Source organism: Chanos chanos, chromosome 2, assembly GCF_902362185.1.
Source record: "Chanos chanos chromosome 2, fChaCha1.1, whole genome shotgun sequence".
In the NCBI taxonomy this organism is placed as follows: domain Eukaryota; kingdom Metazoa; phylum Chordata; class Actinopteri; order Gonorynchiformes; family Chanidae; genus Chanos; species Chanos chanos.
The window spans coordinates 50,163,577-50,186,939 of record NC_044496.1 but is presented as its reverse complement, the minus strand read 5'-3'; the positions used below and the strand labels follow the sequence as shown (position 1 = coordinate 50,186,939).

The window sequence follows — 23,363 nt, the reverse complement described above, 5'->3', positions numbered from 1 at the left end:
CTCACGTCCGTTCCTCGATGTATTATGTCAAAATTCCTTGCTATCTGTATGGGCAAAGTATGTGAAAATCTGCGGAGTTTAAGCAGCTGATTGACCAGACCTGTCTGTTCGCTGAAGTAGTCCATTGACTGATTGTTAAATATAGTTGTGGCTTGATTGTACTTCTTCTAGGCCATGAGTTAACACATTATGTTGTATTTAATTTATTTCAAAACCAGTTTGTAACAGTTGTTCACAACTAAATGTTTGCAGGCTTTTGCTCCATCCCTGTGTAATATTCATTATTCAGTTTGCCAGTGTACCAGTAAGCATCTGACAAGTAGAATGAACCGTGTTCTGAAACAAAATCCCGCATCCGGCTTGATTGTGCTGCCTATTTGACAGACATGGGTTTTATGCACCTGAATTGTTGGTCACTTTAGCCGACAGTTTTCTTTTAATAAGCATCTGGATATCTTGCTTATTTTCTGACGTAAAGCAAGGGGGCGTGAGATTGAGGTAAAATAATGTTTTGCATTTTTAATAACTTCTAAAACGCTCCTGAATTTTACCTCTGCTAGTTTTTTTTTTACTGGAAACGAGGGGGCGCGGGGACGCGTCTAGACAACAAAATTGTGTGTGTGTGTCTCAGGATTCATCACATCTCTATCATGTTCTCCTGGATCCTATAATGAGCTGCAAGAAACGACGTCAAGACGGAATTCCGTGTTCTAAAAACAGCCTCGATTCAACCAAGACCAACTGTGTCTGAAATGCTCATGCTGCTTCCAGACCGACGCGCGGACGATGCGAAGTAGGACATTACTACAGGCGGAAGTTGCGCGTGTATGTTGTAGAAAATATCTGCTGCTGAGAAAATGGAAACAAGCAAAATGTGCCGTACCGAATGCAGGGTTTCGTCTGGTAACAAAACTGTATCATTTGGACTAAACCTTTAATATCGTACAGGACATTGTAGATTGTTTTCTACTTTATTTGACCGCCTGTTCGAGTACTTGAATTCAGTTTTTAAATAGTCGGTGATGATCAACAGCTAAGTTGTGTTTTAGTCGTTTGTCTGTCTGTCAGTGGTGTTTTTAAAAGCTTTACTGAAGAAAATTCTGATTCTGTCGATTTCCTGTACATAAACTCCAGACTGTCGGACAGAGCTGCCGGGGTTGTACCTCGTCTGGCTAGCCATTGTGATTCAGGGAACATTGAAATATTTGTAAGGATGACCTGATGTGGTTTAACATAACATGAGCCATTAGCCCGGCTTACTGGCAACTGAAGCATTACTTTCGGAAGTGCTGCTCCGTCAGTCATTATTCCGTATTACATAGCCTAGTTCAGTTTGTAGGTATAAGCGGCGTGGGGAACTCGGAATGGCAGACAGTGGCCGAATGAAGCATGGGAACCCCGGAGCAGAGAGCCCCAGTGCGAGCCCTAGCTCCGGCAGGAAAAAAGCACAACAATCGCCCGGTTCCCGGACGAGGTATCAAGTCAGCGCTCCAGGACACTGTTTTCGGAGAGTGACTTTAACCAAGCCAACGTTCTGCCATCACTGCAGTGATTTTATATGGGGGCTTATAGGATTCTTATGCGAAGGTAGGAAATACATTAAATATTGATTGCTTTTTTTTTTTTTTACTCTCAGTTTGGACAGCCTGTCAAATGAAATGTGTTGTTAGTGCAGTTGACATTAAGAGAGAATTCGGCTTTTTCAGTGGCCGGGGGTAGTCGCCGTAAAATATCATCCAATAGACAAACCAGTAGATTTATTATAATTACGATGTGTTATACTATTCTGCAACCTACTGCATAGTTTCCCCACGCGATCAGACAGTCGAGATTAGTTACAGTGAGTTGACCTTTGCTCACCTTTCGGCTATCAGCTAAGCCTTTTGATTGATTCAGATATGTGTGCGCCGTCTTGTTTTTAGACATTTGTCACGTTTTTTGTGGATTAAATAGGTCTTTGTTATCGATAGGCGAACTAAAACAATGTTTAATCTAAACCGCCATTCTCTCTTTTGAATGAATGTTTTTTATAAAAATGGGTCGTTTGATTTAAAACCTCTGGTTTGACGCTGCTCAAAGAATTTGGTAAATTCACATCTTAAGAACTAAAGAACTTTCAATAAAAACAGCAGTTAATAATATTACTGAGGCGAAATAAAGTTGAGTTTCAAGTTATTTTAGTTTTATTTGAAACGGATATCTTCGTGTCATAGGCTACTAGGTTACGAAAATCACAAAGTTACAGTATAAACAATATGTGGGGAAGATTCCATTCACACAGTTGTTTTTTAGGCCTCATCTGACAATTTCAGTTTTCTTGTTTGACTGAACCTTCTGTATTTGATGAAGGATGTTTAGAAGTGCACATAATGGACAAAAAAAGAAAAGAACTTTCAAATGATTTAAAATGGCAATAACCGTTAACAAAAATCATGACTGCATATGTCAAAAAAGATCAAAATTGCGAATGCAAAGGGAAACGTTGGTTTCAAGTCTAAGCTCCCTAACTGGGATAGATGCAAACTTGACAATGTAGTTCAAAGAATGACAAAACACCAGGCTAAAAAGTTTCCCAATTTCAACAAACGCTATACATAACGAGTTTCTTAAAGCTATTCACGATAGGGCCGCCACTCAGAAACTGCTTTTAACCATGGCCAGCGCATGAAAACCCATAACTAGGTATAATGAGCAGAAAACCTGGAACCATGAGTGGTGGAAAAATGTAATATGATCTGATGAGTCATCTTTAGTCTTTTTCCTACATCCGGATATATTTATGTCTGGAGAAAGTGAAAAGAAGATGCCTTCAACCCACATTGCTTGTTAGCCAACTGTAAAACATGACAGTGGATCTATGGGCAGCCATCTTGTGGGATTCACCATGTCAAATGATTGCTCTGCAGGGCAGATAATGGCAAAGGGCCACCAAGCTATTTTTGCCAACCAGGTGAACCTTGTGCTGCAGACACTGCTTCCTCAAGACGTTCCTATATGTCCAAGGCAGTAGCACACACATACACACATATTCCTGAGCAGATTCAAGAGTCATTTCTGAGAACCTTTAAGGAATTCAGATGCTCTCAATGGCCTTCCTGATGGCTGGACTTAAACATGATTGAACTTTCATGTGAAGTTTCAGTGCATAGCAAGGAGCAGATTTGCACCTGCGTCATTCTCCCAAGAACTTGAAGCTTTTCTCCTTGAGGAATTATCCAGGATCCCACTGGATTTAATTCAGAACGTGTTTGAAGGATTGAAATACAAGAGGAATTGGAACTTTTCTGAAAGCAGAGGGTGGCCCAGGTCTATTAAGTTTGTAGATTTTCGTATAATTTTTGATGTCTCCATTACTAAGTCCATTTTCTGCAAGTGTGTGTGTGTGTGTGCGCGGGCGTGTGATTGTGTGTATGTATATATATATATATATATATATATATATCCACCCAAGATGCCAAACTGAAAAGCAGACAGAGTGCCTTTTACGATGGATGGAGCCAGAAGTTAAGCGTCTAACAGTCTATGTGGAGAGCAGATCAATGAATCTCCTTAGTGCTCTCTGTTCTCTCTCTCTCTCTCTCTCTCTCGGCACGCCTGCCAAGATACTCTGCTCAAAGGAATGATTGAATGGCTCTCTTTCTGGCGAGAGGGGAGAGATTGGCATGGATCGATTGAGCATGTTCCCTCCGCTGGCCAGGAATCCTTAATTAGGCGTTCATGTGTGGGGAGACACATTGAAGATTCGTTCTAATTGATTGATTGAGGGTGAGAGGGGAGGGTTACCATTCTGAGGTTTGTCAGTCAAACCTTTTGAAGATTGGTTTGTATTTTTGCTCTCCAGTGCAAATGGAAGAGAGTCGCATTCTTGCGTGACAGAAAACTGGCAGTTCAGAGAAAGGCCGCAGACCACAATAAAAAAAAGACCATTTTGATTAGACATGATTTTTTCTTTTTTATCTGTTATTTCCTCCATATTTGTATTTTACTACTTTTGTAAGGTGGGGACTATGAATCTAGCGAGCCCGGCGGATGTCTGCGTTGATTATCTCAGGAGAGACCAAATGGACACTGCCGTATGATTTGATGGACAGGCAGAAAATGCCTTTGTCAGCATTGTGAAGTGTTATCATTGTCTGAGGGCCATTTCTGGCACCATACGCCTTTTAAAGACTGATGCACCACTTTGTTCCACAAATGCTGCTCTCCAGCGTTCCGGCAAGCATCTGAGTCACCGTGACGACACATTAATCCTACCTAATTAACCTGTTTTCTCAAACTTGTTTTCTGTTTCACTCATCACTCGATATGTATTACCCTATGTTTTTGGCCAAAGGGTTTTACCAATATCTTTTGTAGTTGGTTGCAATATTGAGGCGTCCTGCTTGAATTCTTTTCAGGCGTGTACCTGCAGTACCCAGATAAGCATTGCTACTTGTGTGACTGGGTATTTGCTGTGAGAAGAGATGATGTGGGACAGAATGCTGTCAGCCTGTTAAGCTGGTCACTTCTCAACCTGCAGGCTAATGCACTGAAATGAGTGCTTTTCTTTATGCTACCAGACAGTCGAGATGCTTAAGGCAAAAGCTTTTCTCTCAGTTCTTTGTGTGAACTTGAGCTCTTTGAGGATGCAGATGTTATTTATGAATGCATAAAATGGATGAGATTTCCCTGCTGCATCATTCTGGTGGAATTTTCATTTCTGGATTTAATCCGTGCTACAGAAGAGTACACAATATATTCTCTAACTTTCGAAAATGTATTTAACTTTTGAAATGATCCACTAGAACAACAACAACAACAACAGTAACAACAACAAAAAAAAATCAGAGGGGTGAAACTTTGATGCAGCGTCGTAAAACAGAAGAATGTTAAGTCAGTCTGAGCTGAGATTTAACTAAGAATCGTCTGCTGTATTTGATCTTTACCTGTTGTTTGGACACACGTCTAATTAATTCTGGATGTAGTGATGCACACGAGGACCTTGACCATCTGATTCACCATGGGAATGTTTCCCTGTGTTCAGTCATGTCATCGTCTAGACTGATGGTGGATGAGGTCGTTAAGAATGTTTTGATGAGCTGGTCAAGAGCTTTCAGAGATAGCGTGACAGATGCTAAAAGACAGTCATGTTGTTACCAGGCAGAATCGGGGAGAGATGCATGGCTGCTGTTACGCAGTGCGTTGCAGTGAAGTCGTGATTTACTCTTGCAGGTTGGCATGGCAACAGATAGTCTAATGCAGTCGGAGCTGCTGGATGCTTGAGAGGAAGAGGTTGGGAACAGAGCCACAATATAGATTACACATACACGCTGTTTACACGCTGTCACTTCCAGACTGTTTTTACTCTTAACAGCTCTGAGCAGGAAACACGTATGAACATTATTATTTTATTTCAAAGATTTGAGCGAACTGGTCATCACTGTCCACATTTGTTAGTCAATTTGTCACTTATCAATTTTTTTTTTTTTTTTTTCATTTCTAATCAATGCCTCTGACAGAACAAATGATGAATGTGGTGATTATGTACTCTGCTATGAAATACTTGTCCCAATTGTAATTTATGGTTTGAGATTAATGCACATCTTTCTGTATTAATGGCTTATGTGACAGACACAGAATGTTCTGCTGGTTGGGCTTTTACTGAAGGTAATACCATGGTCTTCTGGTTTAGAAATAAAATAGACGTACTGGTGAATTGCAGTACGACTGCTGTGGCCAGGTACTGTCGGAGCTTTGAGATGCCCACTTCCTGTCACTACTAAGTGTAAAAAAAAAACAACTAATGCGTCACTCGGTATGTTCAGCAGCAAGCCAACCGCAGTCAGGCAAGTGACTGAACACAGCTTGTTTCTCTGTTTGCAGTAGCAGTTTTGAGAGGTGCTCAGTCCACCACAGTGTATATAAATTAGCAATAAATGTAAATCTCCTGCTCTCATTTCTTCTTCTTCTTCTTCTTCTTCTTCTATATATTCTGTCTATATATGCTTTCATGCATTAAAAAAACTGCCATGAAAAGGGCAGTCCACCAGATGTTCAAACTGACATGACTTTTTCATACCTTCAATGTTGTAGATCATCAGCTCAGAACATTCTGAACTTTTTTTTTTTTTTTAATCTGCATTAAGATATTTTTATTTGAACGGCTGGCCTAGCATCTCCATTTATTTTCAGTGAACAGTTCAAGGGTACAAAATGTTCAAAAAAAAAAAAAAAAAAAAAAGGTGTACTTCAGATCCCATTTTACAAATCGCATATCATTCCAAAACCCTTTTGGTCAGACGCGTAAATTATGTAAAGTGCCACATCTCATGTTCAAGGCCTAATTTGTTCATGTTGTTTTGACATGTGAAACGATAACATGAAATCCAATTTAAACCAAAAAAGAAAAAAAGACCAGGCAGCAGTTTCAAACTTCTGTTCAGCACTGTCACCTGGTTAGTCGTCTCTGACTTTTTAAAGGATGCTGTTCCTTCCTTTAAATCGCACTCTTCAGCAGAGGCGGTATATCTTTGTCTCTAAACACGCTATAGTACTCAGCAAAGGTTCTCCGGGCCTAACATGATGTCATCAAAAACGATCGCAAGCCAGATGAAAAAATTCTCAAACATGCAGTTGCTTTCATCAAAGCAATCTGGGCTGATTTACCGCACTGGAAATGAAAAAGTCATGTTAGTTTGAAATATGCCTTTGCACTGTTAAAACAGAAATAGATCAGTACCTTTGACTTGAAATTTTTTTCGTAGAACTGTCCAGCGTGACTGTCAAATATGTCTAATGTTGTAACTGTGTTATGAAAGGGAAAATGTAAACTTCGAAGCTTTTGAAAACATGACCTATTGGGACAGCGCCGTTAGTACATTCCATTATAATATGTTTTCACGATACTGAGACAATAATGAAGTGTGTGCAGGATCCTCTTACTGGAGATGTTGTGTTTCCTATGTTGTATTTCAATATATAAACCAAAAGTTAGAGTGATCTCTCACCCAAACAGGCTCTGTTCTTCAACCTACACCCTAAGAAATGAAACTGCACAACTAAGATGTTCAGTTTTGGGTTTTGGTTTTGTTTTGGGTTTTTTTTTTTTTTTCAGATTTACTTGGAGGGACCTTGTTGGTGAAGACGAGTGGTTTTCTCTCTGCATGATTAATTGCCCTCCCTTGACTTGCTGATGTGAGGTGATTTTTAACAGACTAACTGTGTTTCCCTTTCTCACCCAGTGTGTAACTTCATGTCCCATGAGAAATGTCTGAAGCACGTGAAGACAGTGTGCTCCTCAATGGCCCCTACGCTGGTCCGGGTGAGTGACAGCTCTCTCAGGTTGCCGTATGACTCACTGCACGTCCTGTGGTGACCAATGTGTGTAGTTTCTCACATGTGTTTAGGCTGATATTCTACTCACAACTGCACTGAACATTATTAGTTCCCCTTTTCACTTTTATATACACTGTCATGAGGTGTTACTCGAAAAGCGGGAGGTCCTACAATGCTCTCCAATGACAAATCTCAGACAAGCTTTACCTGGAGGTACTCTTTCTGTGTTCTGTGAAAAGAACATAGAAAGAGGCTTTTCACAACGTGGACATCTTTAAAAATGTGTGAGATTGACCGAATACAAGTAAACCGAGCCTTTGGTTTAAGCCAAACTTGTAATCTGTCTGAGTGTGCTGATGTCTCTCGTATGCTGCTCACCTGTAGTTTTCAGTGTTTTGACTTTGGAAGACTGATAGGAGGCTACTGGGGACACATGCCTTGTGGGATCCTTTGGTTACAGAAATGTTGTTGACCAGCGAATCACAAAGACCAGTCCCTCATTCCCATGGCCACAGGGGGCATGGAGCTATCTCCATAGATACTGCCGGGCAACGGGGGAAAGTCTCGCGGACGGTGAAAGCCAATGAGTCTTAACTGTCGTTAAGCTTTCCTTACAAGCATAAATAAATATTCATTATCGTCCATGCTGCAGCTATCTCACCGCGTGGATGGGAATACGTAATGCAAACAAAACAGCTTTTTCAAATATTCTCTCTAGTTTTCAGCTGTGTTTGAAGGAAAGTTCTGATGGAAATGAACATAAATTATTTAGTTACTCAAAAAAAAGCCTTCCTTCTGAATGCTCCATATAAGTTTCATTCACCTGTGAACACAAATGCCCCATTAATCTTTAACCAGCGTGTTTCGTGGAAATTATACGAGGTGCGATACAACCTCTAATTCTTCCTTATGTTTCGCACCTTACAAGAGCCCACGTGTGATTTGCAACAGTAGCTTTGAATAAACATATTACATAAACGTGTATATATATATATATATTTTTTTTTTTTTTTTTTTTTTATTATTATTATTATACCAAGAATTTCAGAATTTGAATTATTTTGCGCAAGGCTTTTGCTTTTTTTTTCCTTTCGTGAACAAGTTTAAACTCAAGATAGACAGTGTTCCATCTGCTTTCCCTCTCTGCATTCGTCTGAGGCATTTCGTACTGCTGCTTGAATGGTCAGGAGGAGTCAGTTACCTTTAGGATCAGAGTGAGAGGCCGGCTGCAGGAAACGAGGTCACTTCCTGTAGGATGCCCTGCAGTCTACTGTAGGAAGTCCCTTGGGATGAAGGGAGCCAGAGAGGAAGTGTCCCCTCTCTTAGCAGGACATGGTTCGCTACAGGAGGGAACAAAGGGCTATAGCTCAAGGTTGCATGGTACAGAATTTGTGTGTGTGTGTGTGTGTGTGTTTGTGTGAGAAAAAGCAAAATGCAGGCAACAAGGTTGTGTGGTCCCAAGAGATACGGTTACTATGGAACCCATAGACACAAAGCCCCCCCCCCCCCCCCCCCCCCCCCCCCCCCCCCCGCTTTTGACAAACACAATCAGAAGGCATTTCCACAACACGCTAACCTGTCTTTGCCTATGTTGAAAAGCCAATTTTATTTTTGCACGGTAATTCCTGACTGGGTCCTCCTGCTTGCTGCAGTTAGGCTGTGTTTAAGATGAGGGCTATGAAGCGGTTCACTAAGCTGAGGTCATTTGCTACCGTTTCTATACAATCAAAGGGTTTAACCTTTGCAGTCTTGTGTGTGAGTCACTTATTTGCTTAACCAAATGTGAAGACTTAATGGTGTACATTTTAAGACCATATACGTCACTAGTCGTTCCGTTCCTATGCAAAGCATTTGAATGATTTTTCAGTGATTATATACATACAAGGCACCACACAAAGACTTTAACCTAACTGCTGATATGTTGATTGTTCACGTCGAGCTACGTGCTGTACAAAACATGTTAAAAAGTGCTCGGTTTTTGCTATATTTCTACCCTAAACTTTTGGTTAGAGAATATAAATAATGACAGTGTTGGTGGAAACTTATGCTTTCAGAGGAAATGGAAAAAAAAAGCTACGTCCGTCGGTGGCTGTATAGAAGTGATAAGCGAAAAAAAAAAAAAAAACCCCGCAAACTCTGTCTAAAGCATTTTTTTCATGGTGCACCTTTCGGTTTGCCTTTGTTCTTGCATTGAGTTGCATCTCTTATCGCGGATGCCCTTCCCCAGCTCAGACAGCCAGTTTAATAGCACCTGTGTCATTGTCAATTAGCCGGGCCTTGAAGAAGATGTAATACCTTTGAGAAGAGTTGTGGCTATTTTTTTTGGGGGGGGGGGTTTGGCTTATTTGATTGCTAGAATGATCTACCCCTGTTTCAGAAATGTGCAGCATCCATCAAACGGCAGAGCAATCTGCAGAATAGCCATGAGAAGTCGTCTGTCTGTAGAGCCATGATGACCCCAATCATGGAGAGACCACACAGGGGCACTCACCCTGCCCCCCCCCCCCCAGTGCTGCCACAATCAGTCATAGTCACAATCCCCCCACCCCCCCTCGCTCTCTCTCTCTCTCACACTCTCACCCACTCTCCTTCTCTCTCTCTCTCTCTCTCTCTCACACACACACACACACACACACACACACACACACACACAAGGACCATTTCACAAGGAGCAGCTGGGTGCAGTCTGATTGAACATAGCATTACATCACTGCCTGCATAGGCACATTTAGCTCCAAGTCTTTAATGGTCCCCGCTAGGATTAAATTACAGTAATCCAACTCTGTTGAGAATTCATAATCTCTCTACAGTGGTGTATCTGAGATAAGACATATTCTCAAACCATTTGTCAGGTTTTAGCTTAAGAGGAGATGTATTCCACAGTTCACCAACGTGTGAAATCTATTTAGCGTGATGCAAGGAAGTGGTCGGTACATCTGATAAAAGATACCATTGGGTTTAACCCTGCACAGACCACGCGCAAACACTGTGCAGATTATATCCACTGTTTTCTGTATTAGGTAAAATCCATGGTCATTACACATAACATAAAACCTTTTTTTTTTTTTTTCACTCATCCAGCTTAGTGTAGGTCAAAGGGAAGAGGTTCAGAGTTATTTTAAACATCATGCCCTCTGTGCCGGGGCCTTCTCTAAAGCTTACCCACAGAGGAAGGAAGTCCCAGGCATCTCCTGCTTCGTTCCCACCATTTAGACCTACACACACCAGCGCCAAATAAAGCCCCTTTGGCTACAGATAGGTTGGAGGAAGGTTAATACAGCTAAGAGTAATAAATCTGTAGTTATGTTCTAAAGTGTTGGAACAATTGTCTTCTTTGTTCTGTTGAAAGTAGAGAAAGAGTGGTTTTGTGTCTTGGCTGTTTATAGCATGAATAGGAATATTGTCTTTTAAACAAAATGCAAGAAATGACTTGATAAAACAAAGAAGATCAAGCTGCGTTACAGTTTCTTGACGCGTCGTAAAAAAAAAAAAAAAACGCGACCGTTTGGTGAAACTCTGGTTAAAGGTTTTATGTGAAATAAATTCCGTTTTCCTTTCATCGTCTTCTTTTCTTTTTTTTCTTTCTTTTTTTTTTTTTTTATCAAGGCTGTTTGTAAAACGGTTCGGGAATCACGCTTCGATCTTCGTAAATGTATCGTTTTCTGTCATGGTGACATTGTCATTGGCAGTTCGTGAGATCACTACATCTGTCCCCTGGCTACTGAGCTGGCAGACACAACGTAACTGGTCAAGGGCATGTCAGCTTGTGCTCATGTCAGAGTCAGACAAGAAGGGAAGAATAAACCTGGTCGTGTCTGCGCTACCTTGCATTAACTCTCTGTTTGCTTAGCCGCTGTGACAGCGACTCATATGCTACTGTCAATACCAACGGGCCATCCTTACAGCCAGGCTCCTGGACACATCTGTTACTGAGCTCAGTTTCGTACTGTTGCGTGTCTCGGCATAAAGTCATGCACGACACCAGACCTATGGTGAAGACTCTTTAGCTTGTGCTGGCTTAAAGTAGCCTCACAAAATATCTGGACTTGAATTAAAGAGAACGCAAAATTCAGCATGCAGCTCAAAACCTCAAAATGAGTGTTGATGTTGGTCACATGTTTGCGTAGTTTCTTTGTTGGTGTATAGAGGCATGCCTATTAAGATCTGAGTGCTTCTCTAACTTTGGCTAATTAAGTCTTTTAAAGTGTTTTTGTTTGTTGATGAATACTGAAAGTTAAGGTTCTGTGACTATAGGCTTGACTAGTTATTAATATTAATTTTTAAAAGCGGATTGTTGCCTCAGTTTAATGTGTGCTTTATTCCCAAAAGAGCACCTGGAATTGTTGTCTTCCTAAGAGGTCAAGTCAACCAGTCATATCTGCTGAATTGTTCTTTGCCTCTGTCATGTATGTCAATATTTTACAGTAGCATAGTCTGACGCCATAATGGACTGATGTCATATTTGTTTTTCACAGGTCCCTGTAGCTCACTGCTTCGCTCCAGCTGGTCATAAAAAGCGTTTCTGCTGTGTGTGTCGGAAGCATTTGGAGGGCAGCACCGCCCTGCGTTGTGAGGGTGAGTTTGTTGACGGGCACTAAGAGTCTGGAGATCACGGCTCTGCGGTTAAAACTTCCACTACCTGTCTCTTCTGACAACCTTATTATCATCAGCTCTGCTGTTTCTCCCCACAGCACTGTGTTCTACTTCTAGTACCTCTGCTGTACTAACACCACGAATGATACAAACCCAGAATTACTGTACTAATACCACTTACTGATATGACCTCATAGTTAGTGTGTTAACAAACCAATGGTATAACCTCGTCATTGTTCTGTTGAAACGGCTGCATTACTCATATTACCTTTACATTTACTGTATATTACCTCATAATTAGTGCACTAACAGTACTGCGTGTTCTATCAGCATTACCTCATAACTGCTGTAATAACATCGCAACTGCCGCCCCTACAGTTGGTGGCACAAGCTGTCGTAATACAGACAGTTTCAGATAGGGGGTTTCATAACTGCGGCATGTTGAAAGTCCCTGCTTTAATTGGGTGTCTCTCTGTAAAGAGAAGCTGAGAACAGACCCAACCTATCAGAATATGCTGTATATTTGTAAAACATCTCCAGTGTTTTTCACAGTGTTTCAGTCCAAGCTTTCTTTTCTCTTTTTAAATTCTCTGTATTGTATCTCTGATTCTGCTCATTTATCTCCTCTTGCTGTCCCTGTTTGATGGAGAGCTCCAGTTGCCATGGAAATGGGGAATGGCCATTTTCAGTGGGTTGTGTTTGTAAGAACAGAGAGTTGATTCAGGAACTGAAAAGAAAAACATCACACTGACTTTCTCTCTTTCTCTTTCATACACAAATAGGGAGTTCATGGGAACTACTAAATAAAACACTATCAAACAGAAGCACATTTACATGTATACAAGACTTTCAGCTTTTATCAGGAGTTATTTACATATTCAGACAAATTCTGTTTTCGTATCCTGCGGTATTTGGACATGAGGTTTTAAACAGTGCAAAGCCATAACGATAAGCTATTTATATCACAGATATTTGTGCAGTTTCGCTGCCATAAATGTAACATTATGCATTTTGAAAGAGCAGCTGATTGAAAGTCATCTCTCTGTTTTAGTGTGTGAGCTGCATGTACACAGCGACTGCGCTCAGTTCAGCTGCAGCGACTGCCGGCTGTGCCATCAGGACGGAGACCAGGACTATGTGAGTGTGACGCAAAGTTTCAATAATTCTTCCCGAAAGTTTTCCCTCCAGGCGTAACTTTGTCAACCGTAGTCATTGTTGTCATACGCGTTTCCTGATTCCGGATTGTTCCGTCCCCTGTCGTCAGGATACATTCCATCATCACTGGCGGGAGGGGAACATGTCCTCTGGGGCCCGGTGCGAGGTGTGTCGACGCACCTGCAGTTCCTCGGACGTGCTGTCAGGCATGCGCTGCGAGTGGTGCGGACTCACGGTAAGCCCCTGGGCGTTAATACCAGCTGACCGCAGCTTTGTTCGCCCAAAAAATCAAAAAACAAAAAAAAAAAACCCATCCCAGAATGCACTGCCTCTTAAAGTAGCGTATTAAGTTTTAAACATCGCTATCTATTAAAATATTTATTATAATGTCTGGTTCATGATTCAGTAATGAGCATGCATAAGAAAAGTGTCAGTGAATTCTATGGCAGAGAGAGACAATCATAATTCATTCAGCGCAGGATATTTGCAAAACATATTTCCCTCTCATGCTAGACTGTTACTAGAAATAATAATAAAATTAATAATAAAAAAACCCTACTACTTTCATAGGTTCGTGTTTTAATTTTATCGTTCCACAGAAGTGCCGTTAGATATTCATTTTATTTATTATTTCTTTTGAAATGCTTTCATTGTTTTTCTATGACGCACGTCTCCGTGAAAAACCATCATGATCCTCTGTCATTCCGTGCTCATAAACAGCAGCCCCTACATCTGTGTGACACTTCTCTAACGGCTTTGGGACATTGGTTAGTGTCTGGAGAGAAACCATGCACTGTTCTGTTTGCTTTCTGCTTCCTGCGTAAATAAACTTTTGCTCTGGCCTGGTTCTGTTGTGCCGATGCTCGTACTGCACATTATGACCATAAAGCGCCGGGGAACATATGAGATCGTAGGTGCCCTGTTCCGTCTGCCTTTGTTGCGTCATCACTTATTCAGTTCTCAGCAGTGGGGAGAGTGCTTTAGCCTTCCGGATGAGCTGGCTTTAAACGCAGACCTGTGCACTGATGTTCTCTGCCCACCAACCAGGTCCCTTTGGGGGTTGCATGTTCCCTGCACTGCATCCCCACCACACATCAAAAGCTGCAGTTTTCATCTCCCGACGCAGAAAGGGAGAGTCAGCCGCTACCATTGTGTTACTAAAGAATAGGAAATATGCATTTGCATACGCCTTTACGATCTGTAGGAATGTTGATAACCATTTTGAACTGATTGTTCATTTCCTTAGTGTGTGTCGCTGAACTTTGCATATTTTATTGGACTGGGTTTTATGATGTTGGGTTTGAAGTCATATCGTTAACATGTCAGCTATGAGAGGGGGGTTGTTTGTGCGGAGGGCAAGTGTCACGTTTCACTGTTTTTTTACACACGTTGCACTGTGTCAGCACTCACTCCAAATCCATCTTTTTTTCTTCTCTCTCTCTTTTTTTTTTTAATCTTTTTTAATCCATTCGCAGGCGCACGCCTCCTGTTATGTAATTGTTCCCCCCGAGTGCAGCTTCGGACGACTTCGGAACATGATCCTTCATCCCGCCTGCGTGCGCATCTGCTCGCGAAACTTCAGCAAGATGCACTGCTACCGCATCTCAGAAAACTCCCAGAGCGAGCTGGGTAATCCTGGGGGGGGGGTGGTCAATATAAGTATACTACTGACCCATTAAGATTCACAGGCTATGCTGAAATCCTTTGTACTGCATCAGTGAAGTCCACTGAAAAGGAATGACTCTGGAAGGTCAACAGAGGGGATCAATACTTTAAACTCACACTTGGACTGCTGTCAAGACCTGTATTGACATCTTAAAGTGTGCGCTTAAAAAATCTTCCTCCTCATAAGTAAAAGTGTGGCAGCGATCAGGTTCTTCAACCTTGTGAAGAACAAATGACGCGATGACACGTTGCCTTACTATCTTAGAGCTTTGCTGGTCTTGCAGAACTTGCTTTGTGGTAGATTGCAAAACCCTTTTGTATATCGGATATCGGAGGTTATTGACTTCATGTTTGCTCAACCAGCTCGTCTTAAAGTGCTATTTGTGTCATTCTGTTGTAGACAGTCTGGATGATGTTGATACCCAGACTCCTGTAACGACAAAGGAGAACCAGCCCGCAACATCACCTGATACAGGTAGAACCAACAGCTGTGTGCAGAGTTCAGGAACTGACAAGATCCTGTATCTTTCACCTCTTGCATAAACCTGTTTGGTCATCTAAAGGGTGTAATATTCTACCACAGGGAAGCAGATCCTTAAAGTGTTTGATGGAGACGACGCGGTCAAGCGCAACCAGTTTCGCCTGGTCTCTATTCCTCGAATCACCAAGAACGAGGAAGTAGTGGTGAGACGCCCATTCTTCCCTCAGCATATGCCTTTGATTGGCTTTGTCCCCGATCAGACTGGGAGCTACTGGTTTAACGTCCTCAGACGTTTGGCTTGTTGTACTCAGGGTGGTTTGTGTTTCCCAGGAGGCAGCTCTGAGGGCCTTCTACATCCCAGACGAGCCTCAGGACTACGAGCTCCAGACGTACGGCCAACACACCCTGCTCACCGATGACATCATCAACCGTAACGGCGCCCCCGACAACAAGTCGGTCTTCAAGGACGGGGTGCCGGAGGCGTGGCTCCTGAGGGCCAAACCCAAAGAATCAGAGGTTCTGAAGATTTACGCGGGCTGGCTCAAGTGAGTTGCGCCCCGGAGAAAGGATCCTGCGTCTTTGTGCCTTGAACGCATCAGTCAAACCCATTAATTCAGCACATTAAGCATTTTGCTGGGAGGACTGTATTCACAATGAGAGGATGTAGTAACAGAGAGTTTAAAACGAGGCAAACACAAACAGAAATGTCATTGTGACATTCAGAGATGCGTCCTGAATGGTTTTTTTTCCATAGATTTTTCATCTCAGAGTAAAATTAGAGGGTTATTTCGGAGATTGGTTTATCAGTATTTTAATGGGATGTTTATATGTATTCCAAACAGAAAGGAGATTGTTTCCAAACAATTTGGACAAGGCAAAGATGGCAGTAATTTACTGCTAATGCCACACACTGGCAGTGGCTGTGTAGCACAGCCATCATACAAACTCCTAATTTAATTGAACCGTGGTTACAGACTGTTGTGACTTCAGTTACCAAGGAGACATAATGATTTGTCAGTGATGCTTTAGCTTAGATGCAGCTCCCAAACAGATAACAAAGACGAGACAACAAACACTTCCCTTTTTATAAAGAGTTATCTGTTTTGGTTTTTTTTTATTTCAATCCTTTCTCACCTTTTATATCCCGTAAAAATCAGGAAAGCCAGCGGATTGCAAATAAAATTGACGGCCGCGCTCACTCCTTAGGAAATATTTACCACCATGGGGAAAATAAGAGCGTGATGTCTTTAAGTTCCTCTCGTTTACTCGTTTCATTGCATTTTTCCACCAGATCAGATTTTCATTTAGTTTATACTCAGTGGAAAGAAATGATATAATGATGTAGAGTTAAAGCATGAAGTTGTCTCATTTTTATGAGTCCTGTTGACGTATGCCATTCTTATTTTGATAACTCCACTGAGTGCTGTATAAACACTGTTATGCATGAAATGGCTAATATAATATTCTCCGTCACGACTTAACGAGTATTCGGCATTAAAAGAGAAATGATTCAGTCTGACTTTAACTGGCTACCATTGAATGACATAATCCAACAGTAATGTTTTTTTTTTTTTTTTAAACATAGTATTACTTTATGAGATGAAAACAGACGAGTCTCTCATGACTTATTATGGGATCAAATGCTTCATTTCCATCAGGTAGTTTATGTATCTAGAAGTAGATGAAAGAAATCATTTTAGCAAATTGTTCCTCTAAAAAGTATTATCTTTTTGTATCTTGTTGTCCTGTGTTATCAGGCTGGGTGTGGCTTACATCTCCATCTCTGTCGGGAAGAGCAGTACAGTAGACTCCGTCATTAAAGAAGTTCTCACTCAGCTGGGCAAACAGGTATTTCCCATCCATGTTGACGTAACACTGAAGACAGGATCACACGCTTGAGTTACGAGAGGATGATAACATGATTATGACATTTTATAGACAGTGCGCAGTGACTACCCGGCACCATGCGCGTTGTCTTTTAGAAGATCCTAGTAACCTTGGTAAACGTCATGCCTCTGTGTCTATGTAAATCCCTCCAGGATGAAAACGCGGCTGACTATAACCTTGTGGAGGTCCTCATGAACAGCAAACAAGGTGAAAAAAAAAAAAGTGACAGAATTTGTCACAGTATTGGAGGAAGACATGTAGGTCTGTTGGTCATATTACGTGCGCTGATGTATGTTTTTTTAGGGCTTGCATGATTGTGATTTCATCCACTGTGGTCTTAACTAACCGCATCTTGGAATACCGAGTATTCATCTCCACGCATAGACATATTAGGAAATAAAGACCTCTTTCATAGTTCTTGGTAAACGTCTGTGCTTTGCCCCAGAACTGCTCCAGTGTATGTACATTCTGTTTAGGGAGTTCTACTAACATCCCCTTCATTTCTCACATTCTCTACCCACCCTCAGTTCAGCGGCAAGTACTGACTGGTCAAGAACTTGTGCTGGACAAACTGCAGGAGATAAGAAAGGTATGTGGAATCTCGCTGGTATTTCACAGCATTCGCTGTGCACTGAAGCAAATGAGACTGATCATCACAAGCAACTTTCCTTCTTCATCTGTGTGTTTGTGTGTGTGTTTGTGTGTTTATGCTTCAGATTTCCCTGAAGCAGATGAATCAGACTCGATTCTACATAGTGGAGAATAAGAACAGGGTGGTCCAGGTGAATCTGCTGGTGGGAGGGCTACCCGTGGATTTAAGTAAAGACGGGTACACGGAGCTGCTACAGGAGCACCTGGCCATCAAAAGTAAGCTCGACAGCTTTATGTACAGCTAAAGCACCGCACGGACTGCTCAGATTTGAGCTTTTTATCCTCTCAAACCCTTTTTTTTTTTCATACGATTAATCTTTCCTGGAATCTGTCCTCCGAAAAAAGCTGCCCCTTTATATTGAGTTAGACCTTTTGTTTTCTGAGCTGGAGGACATGTGTTCAGGGTATTAGGGATTGTAGCCGTGGTGAAGGATGATATAGAGCTCAATTAAATTTAGCATTTTCTCTCTCTCTCTCTCTCTCTCTCTCTCTCTCTCTCTCTGTTTGCCCCCCTTTTTCTAACAGGTCACCTGGTCACCATCACTCACGTGTATGCTGGTCAAGGTAAGCACGTTCCCATGGCAACACTCCAGAATTACGAGTCCCCGTAAATCCAGGGTCATGGAGTGAATGAGTGACTTGGTCCTCTCACATGCCCCTTAGTGCATTAACAGGAAATGTCCTCTGACATCTGGGCACGTTCATCCTAAAATGAGAGGGCAGTGATTGTCCTCAAATATACTGCTGGTTTGGGACAGCAGCACTCTATTTGACAACACTGTCGCTGGTGCATACACTGGGATGAGTAGCTGCTGTGTAGCCCTGTGTGGCAGGCTAAAGAGGCCTGTCCCTCTGTTCCTTAAATGAGAGCCTTGTTTCAGAAACAATGCTCCGCTGTGAGGAGCAGTGCTGAGGAGGAACTGACAGAAAACTCCCCTACCCCTCTGGCACGCTCTGTTTCACGGCATACGCTCCCTAACCTTTCCCCAACGCTCCGGGAGCGTTAGGATCACACGAGTTCAAAAGACCTTGAGATGACCTTGAGCCACGCGCAGACTTAAATTGTCTTCTTAACTGTACGGTTTGGTCGCAGGTGCTGTGGTTCTGCAGATCACCTGTTTTTCCGAGGCAGAAAGGATCTATATGCTGGCCAAAGACTCCACCATCCATGGCAAACAGCTCAGCTCACTGGTTATTCCAGAAATCTTGGTAAGCCCATGTCTGTAGAGATGATCAAAAGGTAATGGACATGTATTGTGTTTCTGTTGCCTTTACTTCTCCAGACCTCCTCCACCAGTCTAGCCTTGCAGGGTAGGATATGAGTTCTGCGTGTCTTTTATGTGATTAGAGATCATGCTGCTCCTTTCATGTGTAGTTACTTTGGGAACTGCTCATCAGCTGAGGTAATTTAGGGCTATATGATGTGTACTAGCACCCTCTACTGGCCATTGGTTTTACTGCAATGCAATATTTAATTTGGTATTTCTATGACATTGCAGGGGTGTTAAAGCAATGTCATGAGATTTTTACTTTGTATCTCTTGGACATAGTGAATGGCTTATGCTACTGCGGTTCTGTCCCTGCAGCATGATAAGATTGCCAAAGGCTGTTCCCCATTGCTGGTCTTTGTTAACCCTAAAAGCGGAGGACTGAAAGGCAGAGAGATTCTGTACAGTTTCCGGAAGCTTCTGAACCCACACCAAGTCTTTGAGCTCACCAGTGGAGGGCCGCTGCCTGGGTAAGAATGGGGCTAATCACAGGTCAAAAATTAAATGTCCACTGTTTTAGGAAGACTTTGGGGATGATTCAACACTATTCTTCATTCTCGAGATGTGGTGATGATAAACATGTAGATGGTGTTAGAATTAAATAAAGATTTGACGAGAGTGCCAGAGCACTTAATTTGGGGTAAAAATGCATGAATCTTCTGACCATGTGAGTTTTAATGTGTTTGTATGTTTTTGTGTGTGTGTGTGTGTGTGTGTATGTGTGTGTGTGTTTTTAACAGTCTGCACACATTCAGAGATGTCAAACATTTCCGTATCCTGGTGTGTGGTGGGGATGGTACCATAGGCTGGGTCCTGGGGGTCCTAGAAGCCATCCGACACAAACTGGCCTGTCCAGAACCAGCCATCAGCGTGGTACCTCTGGGCACAGGTCAGTATGAACGGTATCACACTGGAGAAAAAAAAAAATCATGATATCATTTTACTAGCATCGTTTTGTTGTAGTAGCATAAGAATCAGGCATCGTCAGCTAAACGGCGCTCTTTGGCTGTCCAGGCAATGACCTGGCCCGCGTGCTGCGCTGGGGGGCAGGCTACAGTGGAGAGGATCCCTTCAGCATCCTCGTCTCAGTGGATGAAGCAGAGGAAGTTCTGATGGACCGCTGGACCATACTGCTGGACGCGCAGGAGATGACAGAGGACGGAAAAGAGAACGGCTTTCTAGAACCTCCCAAGGTATTTTAAAGCAGCCCCACCGCACAACTCACGTTTTCTCGCAGGGGAGAGACACTGCTCTTTAATGTTTTAGCTGTTTGGAGACATTCTTGGAAGTTAACTGAACTCTCTTAAACAGATAGTACAGATGAATAACTACTTTGGACTGGGCATTGACGCTGAACTCAGTCTGGACTTCCACCACGCACGAGAAGAAGAACCTGACAAATTCAACAGCAGGCGAGTCTTTTCAGGACCACACTCAATCCTGAAACATTTGCTTTAATCAGATGATACATATTAAATGAATCAATGTGTCGCCTGAAGGCACGGGTAATTCTCAAACCCTGCAAGTGACTGAATGAAAGAATGTAGTTTTGAAGTGTAGTGAAAAGGGTGAAGGAATGTGTTGAATGGAACAGGCATCGGTGACAGTTAAGAAATAATGTTTGTGTATTGTAGGTTCCACAACAAGGGTGTGTATGTGAAGGTGGGTCTGCAGAAACTGAGTCACACACGTAATCTACACAAAGACCTGAAACTACAAGTTGACAAACAGGACGTGGAACTCCCCAGTATAGAAGGCCTGATCTTTCTTAATATTCCAAGGTATTACAAGACAAAATACATACGGTTCTCCTCTCTTTCCATTTCATAGTAAAACAGTCTCTCTTGGATTTCCTAAATGTGGGGTTTGTAAGCCGAGACCACCACCCCCTGACCCCCCCCTCCACCCACCCACCCACCCACCCACGCATGCACGCACGCACGCACGCACGCATGCATGCACGCACGCATGCATGTGCGTCCACACACACAAACACACACACACACACACGCACACACACAGACGGACCAATACACATTTTTAGAGAAGACTGTGGTTTGTGTTTTGTGTTTTCTGTAGCTGGGGTTCTGGTGCTGACCTGTGGGGTTCGGATAATGACTCGCGTTACGGGAAGCCTCGTATAGACGACGGTTTGCTGGAAGTGGTAGGAGTGACGGGGGTTGTGCATATGGTGAGTCTGCTGCCCTCTGCTCATGTTACACTGCCTCAGTGACCATTTTTCATCCAGTCAGAGCCTCGTGGCAGCTGTTCACTGATGTATGAAAGTGTATGTGTGTGTCTGCATGTGTTGTGTGTATGCTTCAGGGTCAGGTCCAGAGTGGACTCCGGTCTGGCATTCGGATCGCTCAGGGGAACTACATCCGTATTATACTGACTAAGCCCATCCCAGTGCAGGTAGACGGAGAGCCCTGGATCCAAGCGCCCGGTCAGATCATCATCTCTGCCGCTGGACCGAAGGTCTGAACCCTTGTCTGCCTCTCTAACTCTCTCTCACTCTCTCACATGCACATACAGTGCTATCCTTTGTGCTGCACAAATTGTGCTGCTAAAAATTTGTATTTGTATTTTATACATATTTTCTTTAGGGCAGGTTTTCTTCAACACAAGTCAAACTGATGATGTTTATGCTATATATAAGATACTTTATGTTACATGTGTGACATTTGAGTTTTAGTTCTAGTTGGAATTTTAGCTCAGACTAGACTATAATAACAACACATTGGATATTATCAACTACATAATGAGTATTACCCACTGAAATGCTGTTTCTTGTTCTGAGCAGGTGCGGATGCTGAGGAAGTCCAAGAGCAAACAGAAGAAGCAGTCTGGGAGTCTGAAGGAGGGGCGTTCCGAAAGTCCCGCCCCCAGCGAAGGAAGTCACTGACGCTCGTGCGGCTCTCAGTATTACCATGGCACCACCTCCTCACCGACCACATCCAGCTCACCACGCAGGGCCGGAGGCTGGATCTCTGAAGTCAGCTCGTCCCTGGATGGTTCTCAAAGCTTTTGCTGATGAGAGTTCCTGTTAGACCGAAGAGGAGATGGGGTATTTCTGGTCTGACATGTTAAGCAACTTTGAGATTTTTTGGATTCTGTAACAGCCTTCAGGCCATTACACATTTTTTGTTTAATGTGAGTTCATGATCCAAGTATTGTGACTGCCTAGAGATTTTTCATGGAATTGTTGACCAGGAAAGTCATTCTCAGTTGTGCTAATCCTAAGCAGAACTGGCGTAAACCAGTTGATGGATGAACGCTTTCAACTCCGGTCAGTATGTAAAAACTTTGGATCCAAAGTGCTGGTGTGCGAAAAGGCCAATGACTGCAACATGTGTTTTGCAAATTGCACCAAGTGACAGATATTTGTGTCAATTTTCGTAGCAAGAGTAAACACACACACACACACACACACAAAACATTCAACAGGCCTTAAACTTTGTAGCAGTGGATAATTCTTCTGACTAGTAAGTAGAACATTTGCTGGCTTGTGTTTGCCATCATAAACACAGTCCAACAAGCTACATGAGACAGACTGACTGACAGAATCACCATGTAATTCATTGATTGTACGTCACTGTCATCAAGGGGCAGCTGCTATAAATTACAGTCGTGTGGTAATGTCTTACTTGAGTTGGATGTACTCTAGGTGTCCTGTAGTACCAAATGAACGCACAGGAAAACGCCCGTGCGATCGGTTCATGTTTTAGCTCATTGAACGCACACGTTTGTCGTAGCTCGGTCTTTGAACTTCACTGGAGAACTGTAATGACAATCTGTAAATGGCATTTTGTGCCTCACATTTTGTGTCAACCACAGCAGCTACAGTGTCAAAAAAAAAAAAAGTTAAGCATCACTTTTAAGCTAATCATCAGATTCTCCTCGCTGTTTAACCCAAGCAGCTACGTTTTTGCACTAGAATCTTCACTTGATTTTTTTTTTTTTTTTTTAATGTTGGAAAGAGGCAACGTCGCTTGTTGGAAATGAGATTTGCCACGACTGCTTAATGAGAAGGCAGTAAAGTCATTTAACAGGCATGACCTGCACATATTTTAAAGATTTTTTTTTTTTTCCTTTGCTGTTTCCATCTCAGTCAGATGTAATTATAGACAATGCATACTTAGAAAGCCTTATGAAAGATGCAGCCTTTCTACATTCCCTGTGCTCTGTGCTATTGATTTTAAAATATTCTCCGTCTTATGAGGAATTTGTAATTTCTCCTTACTCTGAAAGAAATATTCAACATTCCAATCCCTGTGAGACAGAGTATTGAGAACAGGACTTTGAAGTGTTTGAGTGTTTTTGGAACATGCCATCCTAAATTCAAGTTA

The 23,363-nt window shown here is 42.4% G+C and overlaps 1 protein-coding gene across 1 annotated transcript; it reads left to right on the top strand.

Annotated features, from left to right (window-relative positions):
- The first annotated feature begins 1,364 nt into the window (after nt 1-1,364).
- dgkq (diacylglycerol kinase theta) lies at nt 1,365-22,200 on the top strand. Its single transcript, XM_030766312.1, has 23 exons — nt 1,365-1,587; nt 7,221-7,300; nt 11,790-11,889; nt 12,959-13,044; nt 13,172-13,297; nt 14,538-14,691; nt 15,128-15,202; nt 15,311-15,411; nt 15,539-15,753; nt 16,966-17,056; nt 17,248-17,302; nt 17,623-17,684; nt 17,812-17,962; nt 18,272-18,310; nt 18,840-18,955; nt 19,333-19,484; nt 19,755-19,903; nt 20,029-20,207; nt 20,326-20,426; nt 20,649-20,795; nt 21,094-21,205; nt 21,340-21,492; nt 21,818-22,200. The coding sequence occupies exons 1-23, from the start codon at nt 1,365-1,367 to the stop codon at nt 21,917-21,919; spliced, it is 2,769 nt and encodes a 922-aa protein (XP_030622172.1). The 3' UTR covers nt 21,920-22,200.
- The last annotated feature ends 1,163 nt before the right edge of the window (nt 22,201-23,363 follow it).

Excerpts from the sequence above, each read along its gene's own strand:
- dgkq (XM_030766312.1), top strand. The coding sequence starts at position 1,365 with ATGGCAGACAGTGGCCGAATGAAGCATGGGAACCCCGGAGCAGAGAGC. Across the intron at positions 15,412-15,538 it reads CCAAGAACGAGGAAGTAGTG|GAGGCAGCTCTGAGGGCCTT; the intron begins GTGAGACGCCCA and ends TGTGTTTCCCAG. Across the intron at positions 20,427-20,648 it reads CCTGACAAATTCAACAGCAG|GTTCCACAACAAGGGTGTGT; the intron begins GCGAGTCTTTTC and ends TGTGTATTGTAG.